General features: G+C 39.9%; 1 protein-coding gene and 1 non-coding gene across 2 annotated transcripts; one reads left to right on the forward strand and one right to left on the reverse strand.

Annotated features, from left to right (window-relative positions):
• The first annotated feature begins 3,556 nt into the window (after positions 1 to 3,556).
• LOC127742061 (small nucleolar RNA R71) lies at positions 3,557 to 3,665 on the forward strand. Its single transcript, XR_008003248.1, has one exon. It is a non-coding gene; the product is annotated as a small nucleolar RNA R71 (small nucleolar RNA).
• Positions 3,666 to 9,472: 5,807 nt separating this feature from the next.
• Positions 9,473 to 17,005, reverse strand: LOC107465848 (uncharacterized). The gene is made up of 2 exons (XM_016084820.1): positions 16,461 to 17,005; positions 9,473 to 9,659 (listed from the first exon to the last, which is right to left on the reverse strand). The coding sequence occupies exons 1-2, from the start codon at positions 17,003 to 17,005 to the stop codon at positions 9,473 to 9,475; spliced, it is 732 nt and encodes a 243-aa protein (XP_015940306.1).
• Between the last annotated feature and the right edge of the window lie 289 nt (positions 17,006 to 17,294).

The raw sequence follows: 17,294 nt of genomic DNA on the forward strand, positions 1-17,294 counted from the left end.
TCTTCTCTTATTTCATGGAGAATGATGGAGTGCTCTTGATGTTCCACCCTTAATTGATCCACATTGTAACTCAAATCTTCTAAGGAAGTGTTGAGTTGTTCCCAATAGTTGTTGGGAGGAAAGTGCATCCCTTGAGGCATCTTCCGGGATTTCTTGGTGATGAGCTTCCTCATGCATCTCTTGGGTTCCATGAGTGGACTCTCTTGTTTTCTCCATCCTTTTCTTAGTGATGGGCTTGTCCTCCTCAATGAGGATGTCTCCTTCTATGATAACTCCAGCTGAGTAACATAAATGGCAAATAAGATGAGGAAAAGCTAGCCTTGCCAAAGTAGAGGACTTATCGGCTATTTTGTAGAATTCATGGGAGATGACTTCATGAACTTCTACTTCCTCCCCATTCATGATGCTATGAATCATGATGGCCCGATCCACAGTAACTTCAGATCGGTTGCTAGTGGGGATGAGGGAGCGTTGGATGAACTCCAACCATCCTCTAGCCACAGGCTTGAGGTCCAGTCTTCTTAGTTGAACTGGCTTGCCTTTAGAATCTCTTTTCCATTGAGCTCCTTCCACACATATGTCCATAAGGACTTGGTCCAACCTTTGATTAAAGTTGACCCTTCTAGTGTAGGGGCGTGCATCTCCTTGCATCATGGGCAAGTTGAACGCCAACCTCACATTTTCCAGACTAAAATCTAAGTATTTCCCCCGAACCATTGTAAGATAATTCTTTGGGTCCGGGTTTTTACTTTGATCATGGTTCCTAGTGATCCATGCATTGGCATAGAACTCTTAAACCATTAAGATTCTGACTTGTTAGATGGGGTTGGTTAGAACTTCCCAACCTCTTCTTTGGATCTCATGTCGGATCTCTGGATACTCATTTTTCTTGAGCTTGAAAGGGACCTCGGGGATCACCTTATTCTTGGCCACAACATCATAGAAGTAGTCTTGATGGGCTTTGGAGATGAATCTTTCCATCTCCCATGACTCGGAGGTGGAAGCTTTTGTCTTCCCTTTTCCTTTTCTAGAGGATTCTCCGGCCTTAGGTGCCATCAATGGTAATGAAAAAACAAAAAAAAGCTATGCTTTTACCACACCAAACTTAGAATATTGCTCGCCCTCGAGCAAGAGATAAAAGAAGAGAATAAGAAGAAGAAGAAAATATGGAGGAGAGGGGGAGAGGTGTATTCGGCCAAGAAGGAGAAGAGAGGTTTGTGTTGTGTGAAAATGAAGAAGAATGGAGGGGTTTATATAGTGAGGGGAGAGGGAGTAGGTTCGGCCTATTTAGGGTGGGTTTGGGTGGGAAAGATATTTGAATTTTGAAGGTAGGTGGGGTTTATGGGGAATAGTGGATAGATGTGAGTGGTGAAGGGGGTGATTGGGAAGAGAGATTGAGGTGAGTGGTGAAGGGTTTTGGGGAAGAGTGTTTATTAGAAAGAGAGAATGAATGTTGAGAAAAGGGGAGAATATGGTAGGTGGAGATCCTGTGGGGTCCACAGATCCTGAAATGATCCTGTGGGGTCCACAGATCCTGAGGTGTCAAGGATTTACATCGCTGCACCAATTAGGCATGTAAAATGCCTTTTCATGCAATTCTGGTGTTTAAATGCTGAAGTGATGCATGTTCTGGGCGTTCAACGCCCATGTGCAGCATGTTTCTAGCGTTGAACGCCAGTTCCATGCTTGTTTCTGGCATTCAGCGCTAGCTCTTCTCAGGGTGCATTCCTGGTGTTTAAACACCGTGATGTTGCTTGTTTCTGGCATTCAGCGCCAGATCTATGCTCTATTCTGGCGTTGAACACCAGCCAGATGCTCCTTACTAAACGCTAGTAAGTCCTTCCTCCAGGGTGTAATTTTTCTTCTGCTGTTTTTGATTCTGTTTTTAATTTTAATATTTTTTTCATGACTCCACATGATCATGAACCTAATAAAACATAAAAGAACAATAAAAATAAAAAATAAAATTAGATAAATAAAAATTGGATTGCCTCCTAATAAGCGCTTCTTTAATGTCAATAGCTTGACAGTGGGCTCTCATGGAGCCTCACGGGTGATTAGGTCAATGTTGTATAGTCCCAACACCAAACTTAGAATTTGATTGTGGGGGCTCTGTTTGACTCTGTACTGAGAAAAGCTCTGCATGCTTACTCTCCCTTGTTACAGAAGGATGGCCGTGTGCCTTAAACACAAGGTAGTCCCCATTTAATTGAAGGACTAATTCTCCTTTAACCTTTACCAACACGTCCTCTACTAATCCATAAGCTTGTCTTACTGACTTGTCTACCAATTGTAATGAGAATAAGGCAGACTGTACCTCAATGATCCCCAGCTTCTTAATTACAGAGAGTGGCATAAGATTTATGCCTGACCCTAGGTCACACAGAGCTTTTTCAAATGTCATGGTGCCTATGGTACATGGTATTAAGAATTTGCCAGGATCTTATTTCTTTTGAGGTAAAGTTTGTTGAACCCATGTATCAAGTTCACTAATAAGCAAGGGAGGTTCACCATCCCAAGTCTCATTACCAAATAACTTGGCATTCAGCTTCATGATGGCTCCTAGATATTGAGCAACTTGCTCTCCAGTTACATCTTCATCCTTTTCAGAGGAAGAATAATCTTCAGAGCTCATGAATGGCAGAAGGAGATTTAATGGAATCTCTATGGTCTCTATATGAGCCTCAGATTCCTTTGGATCCTCAATAAAGAACTCCTTCCTGCTTGAGAGACGTCCCATGAGATCTTCTTCATTGGGATTTGCGTCCCCTCTCTCCTCCTTACATTCGGCCATATTGATTATATCAATAGCCTTGCACTCTCTTTTTGGGTTTTCTTCAGTATTACTTGGGAGAGTACTAGGAGGGGTTTCAGTGATTTTCTTACTCAGCTGGCCCACTTGTGCCTCCAGATTTCTGATGGAGGACCTTTGTTTCATTCATGAAACTTAAAGTGGCCTTAGACAGATCAGAGACTAAGTTTGCTAAGTTAGAAGTATTCTATTCATAATTCTCTGTCTGTTACTGAGAAGATGATGGATAAGGCTTGATATTGTTGAGCCTATTTCTTCCACCATTATTAAAGCCTTGTTGAGGCTTTTGTTGATCCTTCCATGAGAAATTTGGATGATTTCTCCATGATGAATTATAGGTGTTTCCATAAGGTTCACCCATGTAATTTACCTCTGCCATTGCAGGGTTATCAGGATCATAAGCTTCTTCTTCAAAAGATGCCTCTTTAGTACTGTTGGATGCATTTTGCCATCCATTCAGACTTTGAGAAATCATGTTGACTTGCTGAGTCAACACTTTGTTCTGAGCCAATATGGCATTTAGAGCATCAATTTCAAGAACTCCCTTCCTTTGAGGCGTCCTATAATTCACGGAATTCTTCTCAGAAGTGTACATGAATTGGTTATTTGCAACCATGTCAATAAGTTCCTGAGCTTCTGCAGGCGTTTTCTTTAGGTGAATGGATCCACCTGCAAAGTGGTCCAATGACATCTTGGAAAACTCAGATAGACCATAATAGAATATATCTAATATGGTCCACTCTGAAACCATGTCAGAAGGACACTTTTTGGTCATCTGCTTATATCTTTCCCAAGCTTCATAGAGGGATTCACCATCTTTTTGCTTGAAGGTCTGAACATCCACTCTAAGCTTGCTCAGCTTTTGAGTAGGAAATAATTTATCCAAGAAGGCCGCGCCCAGCTTATCCCAGGAGTCCAGGCTATCTTTAGGTTGTGAGTACAACCATGTTCTAGCTCTGTCTCTTACAGCAAAAGGGAAAAGCATGAGCCTGTAGACTTCAGGATCTACTCCATTCGTCTTAATAGTCTCACAAATCTGCAAGAACTCAGTTAAAAACTGGTAAGGATCTTCAGATGGAAGTCCATGAAACTTGCAGTTCTAATGCATTAGAGCAACTAATTGAGGTTTTAGCTCAAAATTGTTTGCTCCAATAGCAGGAATTGAGATGCTTCTTACATCAAACTTAGACGTGGGTTTAGTAAAGTCACCAAGCATCCTCCTTGCATTATTGTTGTTGGGTTCGGCTGCCATCTCCTTCTCTTGTTCGAAAATTTCAGAAAGGTTGCCTCTGGATCATTGTAATTTAGCTTCTCTTAGTTTTCTCTTAAGAGTCCTTTCAAGTTCAGGATCAGCTTCAACAAGAGTGCCTTTTTTCTTGTTCCTGCTCATATGAAAGAGAAGAGAAAAAGAAAAGGAAGAGGAATCCTCTATGTCACAGTAAAGAGGAATCCTTTTTATTAGTAGAAGAAGAAAGGGAATAAGGATTAAGAAGAAGGAAAAATCCAAACACAAGGGTAAGGATAGAGGAAGTGATTGTAGATGAAGAGAGGTGAAGAGAAGTGTTAGTAAATAAATAAATAAATAGAAGAAGATGAGAGAGAGAATTCGAAAATTAATTTTGAAAAGGAGTTAGTGATTTTCGAAAATTAAAGATGAGATAGAATTAAAATTAAAATTTAGAAACAATCAATTAATTTAAAAAGAATTTTGAAAAAGGGATGAGATATTTTCGAAAATTAGAGAAGGAGAAGTAGTTAGGTGGTTTTGAAAAAGATAAGAAACAACCAAAAAGTTAATTAGTTAGTTGAAAAAAAGATATTAAAATCAAATTTGAAAAGATAAGAAGATAAGAAGTTAGAAAAGATATGCTAAAATCAAATTTTTGAAAAAGATAAAATTTTGAAAAAGATATGATATAAAAGATAAGATAAGATAGATTTAATTTTTAAATTTAAAATTAATTACTTGACTAACAAGAAACTAAAAGATATGATTCTAGAATTTAAAGATTGAACCTTTCTTAACAAAAAAGTAACAAACTTCAAATTTTTGAACCAATCACATTAATTGTTAGCATAATTTTCGAAAATAAAGATAAAATTAAAAACAAAAGATTTTTGAAAAACATTTTTAAAAAGAAAATTTCAAAAATTAATAAGAAAAATGAAAAAGATTTGATTTTTGAAAAAGTTTTGAAAAGATAAGATTTTTAAAATTGAAAATTTGACTTGACTTGTAAGAAACAACTAATTTTAAAATTTTTTGACTAAGTCAACTCAAATTTTCGAAAATTATGAGAAAATTAAGGAAAAGATTTTTTTTTTGAATTTTTAATGATGAGAGAGAAAAACACAAATATGACCCAAAACATAAAAATTTTGGATCAAAACACAAGGTGCATGCAAGAACACTATGAATGTCAAGATGAACACCAAGAACATTTTGAAGATCATGATGAACATCAAGAACATATTTTTGAAAAATTTTTTATGCAAAGAAAACATGCAAGACACCAAACTTAGAAATCTTTAATGCTTAGACAATATGAATGCAAAAATGCACATGAAAAACAATAAAAGACACACAACAAGAAAACATCAAGATCAAACAAGAAGACTTACCAAGAACAACTTGAAGATCATGAAGAACACCATGAATGCATGAATTTTCGAAAAATGCAAGAGATTTTTAAAGCATGCAATTGACACCAAACTTGAAAATTGACTCAAAACTCAAACAAGAAACACAAAATATTTTTTATTTTTATGATTTAATGATTTTTTTGTATTTTTATTTTTTTTCGAAAATATTCTTTAGAAAAACGAAAATAAAGACAAATTTTTGAAAGATTTTTGAAATTTTTTTTTAAAAGAAAATAAAAAGAAAATTACCTAATCTGAGCAACAAGATGAACCGTCAGTTGTCCATACTCGAACAATCCCCGGCAATGGCGCCAAAAACATGGTGGACGAAATTGTGATCATCAACAATGGCTCCAAAGACTTGGTGCTCTTAAACATGAATCACACTTTGTCACAACTCCGCACAACTAACCAGCAAGTGTACTTCCAAGTAATACCTTACATGAGTAAAGGTCGATCCCACAGAGATTGTTGGTATGAAGCAAGATATGTTCATCTTGTAAATCCCAGTCAGGCGGACTCAACTATATTAAGAGATTATTGGATTTTCGAATAATAATAATAAATTAAAGAGAAAATAAAGATAGAGTTACTCATGTAATTCAATGATGGGAATTTCAAATAAGTGTATGGAGGTGCTGTGTTCCTTCCGAATCTCTGCTTTCCTACTGCTTTTATCCAATCTTTGTCACTCCTTTCTATGGCAAGCTGTATGTAGGGCATCACCGTTGTCAATGGCTACAACCCATCCTCTCAGTGAAAATAGTCCAAATGCTGTCACAGAACGGCTAATCATCTGTCGGTTTTCGATCATGTTGGAATAGAATCCCTTGATTCTTTTGCGTTTGTCATCATGCCCAGCAATCGCGAGTTTGAAGCTCGTCACAGTCATTCAATTCTGGAATCCTACTCGGAATACCACAGACAAGGTTAGACTTTCTGGATTCCCATGAATGCCGCCATCAATTCTAGCTTATACCACGAAGATTCTGATTAAGGAATCCAAGAGATATGCGCCCGGTCTAAGGTAGAACGGAAGTGGTTTTCAGTCACGTGTTCATAGGTGAGAATAATGATGAGTGTCATGGATCATCACATTCATCATGTTGAAGTGCAACGAATATCTTAGAATAGGAATAAGTCGAACTGAATAGAAAATAGTAGTAATTGCATTGAAACTCGAGGTACAGCATCAGTCCACACCCTTAATCTATGTTGTGCAGAAACTCCACCGTTGAAAATACATAAGTGATGAAGGTTCAGGCATGGCCGAATGGCCAGCCCCCATGAAAGACCGAATGGTCAAAAGAACTAGATAGTCCAAGATGTCTAATAAACTAGTAAAAAGTTCTATTTATACTAAACTAGCTACTAAGGTTTACAGAAGTAAGTAATTGATACATAAATTCACTTCCGGGGCCCACTTGGTGTGTGCTTAGGCTGAGCTTGATCTATCCACGAGCTGAGGCTTCTCTTGGAGTTGAACGCCAAGTTGTAACGTGTTTTGGCGTTCAACTCTGGTTCGTGACGTGTTTCTGACGTTTGACTCCAGAATGCAGCATGGAACTGGCGTTGAACGCCAGTTTACGTTGTCTAATTACGAATAAAGTATGAACTATTATATATTGCTGGAAAGCTCTGGACGTCTACTTTCTAACGCCGTTAAGAGCGCACCGTTTGGAGTTCTGTAGCTCCATAAAATCCATTTTTGAGTGCAGGGAGGTCAGATTCCAACAGCATCAGCAGTCCTTTGTCAGCCTCCTATCAGAGTTTTGCTCACGTCCCTCAATTTCAGCCAGAAAATACATGAAATCACAGAAAAACACACAAACTCATAGTAAAGTCCAGAAATGTGAATTTAGCATAAAAACTAATGAAAACATCCCTAAAAGTAACTAGATCATACTAAAAACTACCTAAAAACAATGCCAACAAGCGTATAAATTATCCGCTCATTAGCGTCCCAATCAAAGGTGTACGCCTGGCGTTTGATGGTGGCTTTCTAAAAAGCGTCCAATCCTTCTGGAGCAGGGGGGAGATCTAAGGCTTGCTGAATGGCCTCTTCTGTAATGGGGACTTGCTTCTGGCGTAAATAAACTGACTGCAGAGTCGGCAGGTGGAAGTTGGACTAGAACTCAACAACCCAAGAAAGATTAACCTGTCGTGGCTGTCTCTGTAAGAATCTCCAATGTCTTTGTGCAATTTGTGGCTCAACAAATTCAGCAATACGAGGCGGAAGGATAAGAAGGCGTTCATTGTTGTAATTTTGAGCTGCCAGAATAGGAAACATCTGCTCACAATAGCAATTTGGAAATCGTGCAATGTCCTTTGCTGGGAAGGCTCTCTCCTTTTCATCAAACTTGATAATCCTTTTAATTTTTTTTGTTGAGGGCTTGACTGCAGTTGAAGAAGGCTCTGCCACTAATGCTCTCTTCGTTCCTTTCCTTGCGGTGGGTTTAGGGGTAGCTTTCTCTTTGCCTTTCTTAATGGCCATTCTGAAAAAGAAAAGAGAAAGTAAGTTAAATCCAAAGAGATAGAGCAAGAAAAGGGGATTGAATGAGTGATAATCAGTGCACGGTAAAGATGAATGAAGTAAACACATGGTCATGACAACATGTGAAAAGATCAATAAAGGGAATAGAATAAGTGCACGATAGGGAAGTAGATGCAAGATGTTTATTAGCATGCCGGCAAGGGCATGAGTAGCATAGATCAAGCATCACTTCGCAACAAACTATCACGTTTGTATAGACAATTAAATTCAATTAATAAAATAGTAAAGGGAATTTGTTAAAAACAGGCATTGAATACTAGAATAGAATAATGTAGAAAAGTGCATGATGCCATACGGGCGTTTTCACAAACACATAGCATGCATGATAACTAATCCAATGAACATGCAAGCAATAGAATATAATTGCCAAACACATAATAAATTGAACATGCAAGCAACCCTTTAAAAATATAATTGCCAAACAATTTTGCAACAATCCACAATGACCAAATAAATTTTCATCACCAATAAAAAGGAAAGAAAAAGAAAACATATGCAATGAAAGTAAAAAGAAAGAGAAAGGAAGAAGAAAACATAAATAAAGAAGAAGAATAGAAAAGTAAAGAGGGAAGAAGAAAAGAAAAACCTTGATAATGGTGGTGAGAGAGAGAAAAAGTAGAAGGTGAGAATAAGGGAGGAAGGAAGAAGGGGGAAGAAAGAAATAAGGAGGGAAAAGAAAAAGTAGGATTTGAGGAAGAAAAAGATAAGATATTTGGCAATTTAGGATAAGCTGTGCGGCACAAGCGACGTGGACGCGTGAGTAACGTGTTCGCGCGAATGTGCATAAAGTAAATCGACGCGGACGCGTCGGTCACTCGGACGCATGACACCTGTTATGCTACTAGCGCGAGGGCAGCCTCGCGCTCGCACAACTCTCTATTCGAATTTTTATTTTTGCCAAATTTCGGGTGACGCGATCGTGTGGGTCACGCGATCGCGTGAGTGGCTATTAGAAGGATATGACGCGGACGCGTAAGCCATGCGTCTGCGTGGGAAGAAGTTGTGCGTTCAGCACCGATCCATCACCACTCTAGCACAACTTTCGGTCGTGCACCCATTTTACGTCGAATTCCAGGGCACGCGGCCGCGTGAGTGACGCGGACGCGTGGGAAGCTAATTTTTGCACTTGACGCGGACGCGTCAACGATCCGGTCGCGTGTGATGATTAGTGCCAAAGGCACACCTCCAGCCACGCTCTCGTGTGACTCTCTATTCAATTCTCCTTTCTTCAAAATGCACTAGTGACGCGGACGCATCAGCGACGCTTACGCATCGCGTGCGTATAAATTAATTTTTTTTATGCAAAAGCAGTATGCAGATGAGGTACAAGATAGAGGCAGTAGTATGGAAAAGAGTTATAGATGAGGGAAGAGAAGGAGAAGAAGAGGAACGATCATACCGTGGTGGGTTGTCTCCCACCTAGCACTTTGCTTTAACGTCCTTAACTTGGACGCTTCAGTAGCTCAGTTTTCAGTTGCGAGTGGATCCTCCAAGAGGAAGATCTCTAACTCCTTGTTTTTCGTCGCCATCTCACCATGGTAGAGCTTCAAACGATGTCCATTAACCTTGATGAGTTCAGAGCTTGAAGGGTGACTTAGATGGAAAACTCCGTATGGCTCAGCCTTCTCGACTCTATATGGACCTTCCCACCTTGATCACAGTTTGCCTGGCATGAGCCTCAGTCTAGAGTTGTAAAGAAGGACCAAATCCCCAAGTTGGAACTCCTTTCTCTTGATGTGTTGATCATGTACAGCCTTCATTTTCTCCTTGTACAGTCTTGAGTTCTCATAAGATTCTATGTGAAGGCTCTCCAATTCTTGTAGTTGCAACTTACTTTCAGCTCCGGCTTTCTCAAATCCCATGTTGCATTCCTTTACTGCCCAAAAAGCTTTGTGCTCCACCTCAACTGGAAGGTGACAAGCCTTTCCATAGACTAAGCAGAAAGGACTCATCCCAATGGGTGTCTTGTATGCTGTTCTGTATGCCCAGAGTGCATCTTGTAGTCTGGTGCTCCAGTCTCTTCTATGAGGTTTGACTATCTTCCGTAAAATGCGTTTTATCTCTCTGTTAGACACCTCGGCTTGCCCATTAGTCTGAGGATGGTAGGCTGTTGCTATTTTATGAATGATCCCATGCTTCTTCAATAATCATGTTAGTCTCCTGTTACAAAAATGGGTGTCTTGATCGCTCACGATTGCTTGTGGTGATCCAAAGCGACAGATAATGTGGTTTCTAACAAAGGAAACAATAGTGTTAGCATCATCAGTACGGGTAGGAATCGCTTCCACCCATTTAGAAACATAGTCTACAGCTAACAATATATAGAGGTGGCCATTAGAATTTGGAAATGGACCCATGAAGTCAATGCCCCAGACATCAAAAATTTCACAGAAAAGCATAGTTTGTTGAGGCATTTCATCCCTCTGGGATATATTACCAAACCTCTGGCATGGGGGACAAGATTTACAAAATTTAGCAGCGTCTATAAAAAAGGTGGGCCACCAGAATCCAGAGTCTAAGATTTTTCTAGCTGTTCTTTGAGAGCCAAAATGTCCTCCACTCTCAGATAAGTGACAGGCCTCTAAAATGGACTAGAATTCTGATTGAGGCACACACCTTCTAATTACCTGATCAACGCCACATCTCCACAAATATGGGTCATCCCATATATAATATTTAGACACACTTTTCAGCTTGTCTCTTTGGTGTTTAGTAAAGTGTGGAGGAAAAGTACGGCTAACTAGATAATTAGCTACAGGTGCATACCAAGGGATTGCCTCAGATACTGCTTGTAGGTTATCAATTGGAAAATTATCAGCTATAGGAGTGGAGTCATCCTTAATATGTTCAAGGCGACTTAAGTGGTCTGCCACTAGATTCTGGGTACTACTCCTATCCTTTATTTCTAAATCAAATTCTTGTAGCAACAGTATCCAACGTATAAGCCTTGGTTTGGATTCCTTTTTAGGTAATAAATACTTTAGAGCTGCGTGGTTTGAGTACACTACTACCTTCGTACCAAGTAAATAGGCTCAGAATTTATCCAGAGCAAAAACAATAGCAAGAAGCTCTTTTTCAGTAGTAGTGTAGTTAGACTGAGCAGCGTCTAAAGTTTTAGATGCATAAGCAACAACAAAAGGGTCCTTACCTTCACGCTGAGCCAGTGCTGCTCCTACTGCATAGTTGGAAGCATCGCACATGATTTCAAATGGCTGGCTCCAGTCTGGTCCTCTCACAATTGGAGCTTGAGTCAGGGCGGTTTTCAGCTTGTCAAACGCTTGTTTGCAATCCTCACTGAACTCGAACTCAATATCTTTCTGCAGTAATCTAGATAGGGAAAGTGCTACCTTACTAAAGTCCTTAATGAATCTTCGGTAAAAACCGGCATGGCCAAGGAACGAACGGACTTCCCTCACAGAGGAGGGGTAAAGCAAACTAGAAATAACATCTACCTTTGCTGCATCTACAGAAATACCAGTATTAGACACAACATGTCCCAGTACGATTCCTTGTTTAACCATAAAATGACATTTTTCAAAATTCAATACAAGGTTTGTACTGACGTATCTATCTAATACTCTAGATAAACTATCCAAGCAAAGGTCAAAAGAATCACCATAAATGCTAAAATCATCCATAAAAACCTCCATACAATCCTCAATAAGATCAGAGAAAATACTCATCATGCACCTTTGGAAGGTAGCTGGTGCATTGCACAGGACAAATGGCATTCTCTTGTAAGCATAAGTCCCAAAAGGACATGTAAAGGTAGTCTTTTCCTGATCCTCAGGAGCTATATCAATCTGGAAATAGGCTGTTTAACCATCTAAAAAGCAATAATATGATTTACCTGACAGGCGATCCAGCATTTGATCAATGAATGGAAGAGGGTAGTGATCCTTACGAGTAGATTGGTTGAGACGCCTGTAATCAATGCAGACCCTCCAAGCATTCTGTACTCTGGTTGCTATGAGCTCTCCATGTTCATTCTTCACTGTAGTGACTCCAGACTTCTTGGGCACCACTTGTACTGGGCTCACCCATTCACTGTCTGAGATGGGGTAGATAATACCTGCCTCTAATAGTCTGGTCACCTCCTTCTTGACAACCTCTAAAATAGTGGGGTTTAATCTTCTTTGGGGTTGACAAACAGGTCTTGCTCCTTCCTCTAAAAATATCCTGTGCTCACAAACTTGAGGGTTGATGCGGAAACTTCTGCTTGTCCTCGAGGTAAGCATATTTGAGGTGTGGAGGGAGGGGTTTCAATTCTAACTTCTGTTCATAGTCTGGCTCTAGATTATCTGGAACTGGTGGCAGTAGTAGAGTGCCTGCATTGGCCTCGGAATTCCCCACACTTGGACCTTGTCCTATGTACTTATCTTCAAACTCTTCCTGGTGAACTTCAGCTACAGTTTCATCTATGATGTCACACTGGAAGATAGAACGGTCTTCTGGAGGGTGCTTCATAACTCCATTCAGATTGAACTTCGAGGTCTTCAAGAAAGGTCTTCCGAGTAGGATTGATGATGGCTTCTCTGAGTCATGTTGGGGCATCTCCAGGATGTAAAAATCAATGGGGAAAGTGAGACCTTTGATTCTCAGTAATACATCTTCAGCAACTCTAGCCACTGTAATAATACTTTTATCTGCTAACACAAAACGGGCTGCCGACCTTTTTAAGGGAGGGAGCCTCAAAACATCATATACAGATAAAGGCATTATACTAACACATGCTCCTAAATCACACATGCAGTCAGAAAATATCACGCCTCCAATTGTACAGTTAACCATGCATGGACCTGGATCACTACATTTTTCAGGTATATTTTCCATTAAAGCAGATATAGAACTTCCTAAAGGAATAGTTTCTAATTCATTAATTTTGTCTTTATGTATGCACAAATCTTTTAGAAACTTTGCATATTTAGGTACTTGTTGAATAACATCAAAAAGAGGAACAGTTACCTCAACCTTTTTGAAGATTTCTACCATTTTGGGGATCAGGTTCCAACTGCTTCCTGGGCTTATTTGCAAGTTGTGGAAATGGAATAGGAACGGCGTCCTCTGTAGTGTCTTCGCCCCTTGGTGCTTCTTTCTGTGATTTGGTGTCTTCTTCTTCAGCCATGTCCTGTATGCTCTTTTCTTCTTCAACATCTTCTATTTCCACTACCTCTTCAGCTGAGGTGTGTTCAGGTGGATTTGGCTCTTCCTGATTCCTCTCTTGCAGTGTGGTTCCGGACCTTAGGGTGATGGCATTAATACCACCCTTTGGATTGGGTAATGGTTGAGAGGGGAGTCCACCAGAGCTTGAGGACTGGTTGTTGGAGTTGGTCAGTGATCCAACCTGTGAGACAAGGGTTTGTAAAGTAGAAGTCAAAACATTCAGAGTTGTATTAAAGTTATTTTCCATAGCCTGTTGTCTTCGATCAATGGCTTGTAGTAGTTCATCATTAGGGGATGAAGAGGGATAAGTGATCTGAGAGGTTTGTTGAGAATTTTGAGGCTGTCTGAGATGAGGTGCTCTGTAGGCCTGATTCTGATTCTGCTGCCTGAAGTTATTATTGTTATTCCACCTCTGATTTCCATTGTTATCTCTGCCTCCTCTGTTATGATTGTCCCTCCAACCCTGGTTAGAATTGTCTCTCCAGCCTTGGTTAGAGTTATCCTGCCATCCTTGGTTATAGTTTCCACCTTGATTGTACCCTTGATTGGGGCGGTCATGAAAGTTATGAGTGGCTGCTACAGTATTTTCTTCTGGTTGGAGTTGCGGACACTCATCGGTATAGTAACTGTAATCTGCACAGATTTCGCATACTCTTTGTGGAACCAACTGCTGGCTGTGCTGTGGTGGAGAAGGCTGAACTTGCTGAGGCTGTTGTTGATTCAGTTGCATCTGCTTTAGCAAGTTAGACATTTCACAATAGCTCCGAGCTATAGCAGCAGTTTCTTTACTAGTGGATACCTCTGCAATAGCTCTTGACCGGCCTTATTTCTGTCTATGATTTCTGGTAGATTCGGCCAAGTCACTGATCAATTGCCATGCTTCTTCTGTAGTCTTGTACTTTTTCATAGACCCATCGCTAGCACCTTCCAATGTGGTTCTATCTTGAGATTTCAAGCCTTGTGTAAAGTAACCGAGCAACACTATCTTGTCAATCATATGGTGCGGACATGCTTCTAGAAGATTATTGAAGCGTTCCAAGTATTCATAGAGGGTCTCAGATTCATTCTGAACGATCATGGACATGTCTTTCCTCGGTTTATCGGCAACTTCAGCTGGAAAAAATTTCTCCAAAAATTCTCTTCTAAGTGTATCCCAGTTGGATACAGTTGTTTCGGGTTGAGTGCAGTACCACTCTCTTACCTTTTCCTCAAGGGAGAATGGGAAGACTTTTAACAGAATGGAGATTTCATCAGTGCTATTACGCTTGACAGTAGAACAAGCAGACTAAAAATCCCTCAGGTGTTTGATAGGCTCTTGAGCAGGTAAGCCATGAAACTTGGGCATCAAGTTGAGTAGTGAAGACTTTATTTCAAAATCTACAGCTACTGCTGGGTGGTGTGCCTGGAATGGTTGGAGCGTAAAATCAAGGGCTCCTTCCTCCTGGATTGTGACTCTTCTGGGTGCTGCCATGTCACCTGCACATAAATGAACTGGATCAGTAGAGAGGGAGCTTGTTTCTTCCTTAGATGACGGTTCAGGTTCATCCTCAAAGAGGAGTCGCCGACGCCGAGCTTGCATTATACGTGAAAGAGTTCTTTCAATCTCAGGGTCAAATACTGGCAAGCTTGGATCAGGAAGTGAACGAGTCAATTAACGAGAGAAACGTACAGCTCATGGTAACAAAATTAAAAAGAAAAAATTGCAATTAAATAAATGCCAATCAATAAACTAGCACAGTGTTGCAACTCCCCGGCAACGGCGCCAAAAATTGTCGTGGCAGAAATTGGCGAGTTAAGAATTTATTAATAGGGATACGTTGCAAGTACAGTCCTTAACCAACCAAAAATCCGCTTATCAATTTAAAAAGGGTTGTCACAATATTGAAAATTAAAATACTGGGAGTATGAATCCCAGGTCATCTCCCAACGAGTTGCAGAAAGATGCGCTATTTCATCAATCGGATGTTTTCAAAAATGGTTGAGTTGATAAACAGAAATTTAAATTAGAGAATTTAATTAATTTTAAATAAAAGCCTTGACTGGGGGTAGATTAGTTGGAAGCCCTATTCTTGTTGAAATACTTTCAAGATTAATTAATAATTGGAAGTTATTCTGCTTAGTTAACCCTTACTAGGTAAAGAAAAGTCAAGCAAGTTGGAAATTGGTTTCTAGTCATAAGTTCTAATCCTCTCCCTTGGGAAGGACTAGAGTTAATGATTAGAGGGTGATTCAACAATAAACCTAATTATAATTTTTCTCTTGAGTAGTTCAACTCGAGGGTTCCTTTCAATCATCCCCCAATCAAGTTATGGAACTACTCACTCATCATAATTATAAAATTCACAGAATTAATGGTGAAAATAAAAGAAGACATGATAAACAATAATAAAAGGATTAATTGAAAATAAAAATAGTCTATATTAATAACTTGTAAAAATAAGCCAAAGTCAACTCTAGAGGGATTAAAAATATGGAACAATAAATATAAAAAGTAAATAACAAAATAAGATGACTAGTACCGGAGGTAGACTCTTCTCAAAAGCAAAAGCCAAAATCTTCCAATGCTAATTATGAATGTTCAAGTGAGTGAAAAACCTAGGGGAGGAGTAAATCCATATCTAAAACTAAAAATTATGCAAAATGAATTGTGTCTCTCGTTTCTGCATGTTCCCTGACTCTAGTCTGTAATTCCGGGCCGAAAACTGGGTAGAAATCCGGCCCAGAAACTCTGCCAGCAACTTCTGAAATTCTGCAGATCGCGCACGTCATGCAAACGCGTCATTCATGCGGACGCGTCATTCGGCGTTTTTCTTTTCCATGCGGGCGCGTCGTCCATGCCTCCGCGTCACTTCTGCTTTTCCAATCCGCGCGTCCGCGTCACTGCGAATTCCTCTCTTCCGCGCAGTCGCGTCGCTGACGCGTACGCGTCACTTCTCGCTGGTCATCTCCTCAATTTCTTGTATTCCTTCCATTTTCGCAAGCTTCCTTTCCAATCTCTCACTCATTCATGCCCTATAAAGACTGAAACACTTAACACACAGATCACGGCATCGAATGGAATAAAGGGGATTAAAATACCTAATTAAAGGTCTCCAGGAAGTATGTTTTCAATCATGTAATAATTTTAGGAAGGAAATATAAATGCATGCTAATTATATGAATAAGTGGGTAAAGACCATGATAAAACCACACAATTAAACACATTGTAAACCATAAAATAGTGATTTATCACTTACGGAGGAATTGATGATTATTGGCAGGGTCTCCTTTCCTCCAAGGAATGCATACTTGAGATGAGGAGGGAGGGGCTTCAATTCTTGCTTTGGAACCTCCTCTGTCTTGCCTTCAAAAGTGATGACGTCTTGATTTGCTTCTATTTCTTCTTCTTGTTCCTCCTGACCGTTGGTTCCAAGCACTTCTTCCACCAAGTCTTCTATCATTTTCACTCTTATATGCTTTTCTTTCTCAGGGGTATATTGCATTGCTTTAAAGACATTGATGATTATTTGCTCATTGTGCACCCTGAGAACCATTTCACCTTTCTCTACATCAATGATGGCTTTTGCTGTGGCTAAGAAAGGTCGCCCCAAGATAATTGAGTTGTGTCCCTCTTCTTCCATGTCTAAAATGACAAAATCAGCACGGAAGGTGAATTCTCCAACCTTCACTAATAAGTTCTCTACAACTCTATTAGGTATCTTGAGTGATCTATCAGCCATTTGAAGTGACATTTTGGTAGGTTTAACTTCCTCTATTGTAAGCTTTTTCATCATTGAGAGAGGCATTAAGTTGATGCTGACACCTAAATCACAAAGAGCTCTTTCCAATGTCATGTTGCCTATGGTGCATGATATGTGAAGCTCCCTAGGTCTTTAAGTTTTGGTGGAATGCCTCTTTGAATTACTGCACTACACTCCTGGGTTAAGATTACGGTCTCCTTTTCATTCCAACTTCTCTTCTTGTTAATGAGTTCCTTGAGGAATTTTGCATATGATGGCATTTGCTCCAATGCTTCAGTAAGTGGGAGGTTAATTTCTAGCTTCTTGAAAATCTCCAGGAACTTGGGAAATTGCTGGTCTTTGAGCTCTCTTTGCATCCTCTGAGGGTATGGCAGAGGAGGGA

The sequence above is a fragment of the Arachis duranensis genome, chromosome 9, assembly GCF_000817695.3.
Source record: "Arachis duranensis cultivar V14167 chromosome 9, aradu.V14167.gnm2.J7QH, whole genome shotgun sequence".
Taxonomy (NCBI): domain Eukaryota; kingdom Viridiplantae; phylum Streptophyta; class Magnoliopsida; order Fabales; family Fabaceae; genus Arachis; species Arachis duranensis.

What these genes read in the sequence shown, in the direction of transcription:
- LOC107465848 (XM_016084820.1), bottom strand. Translation starts at nt 17,005, where the DNA reads ATGACATTGGAAAGAGCTCTTTGTGATTTAGGTGTCAGCATCAACTTA. An exon ending in CCCCTCCCTCCTCATCTCAA is followed by an intron (nt 9,660 to 16,460) that starts GTATGCATTCCT and finishes ACTGTGATCAAG; the next exon opens with GTGGGAAGGTCCATATAGAG.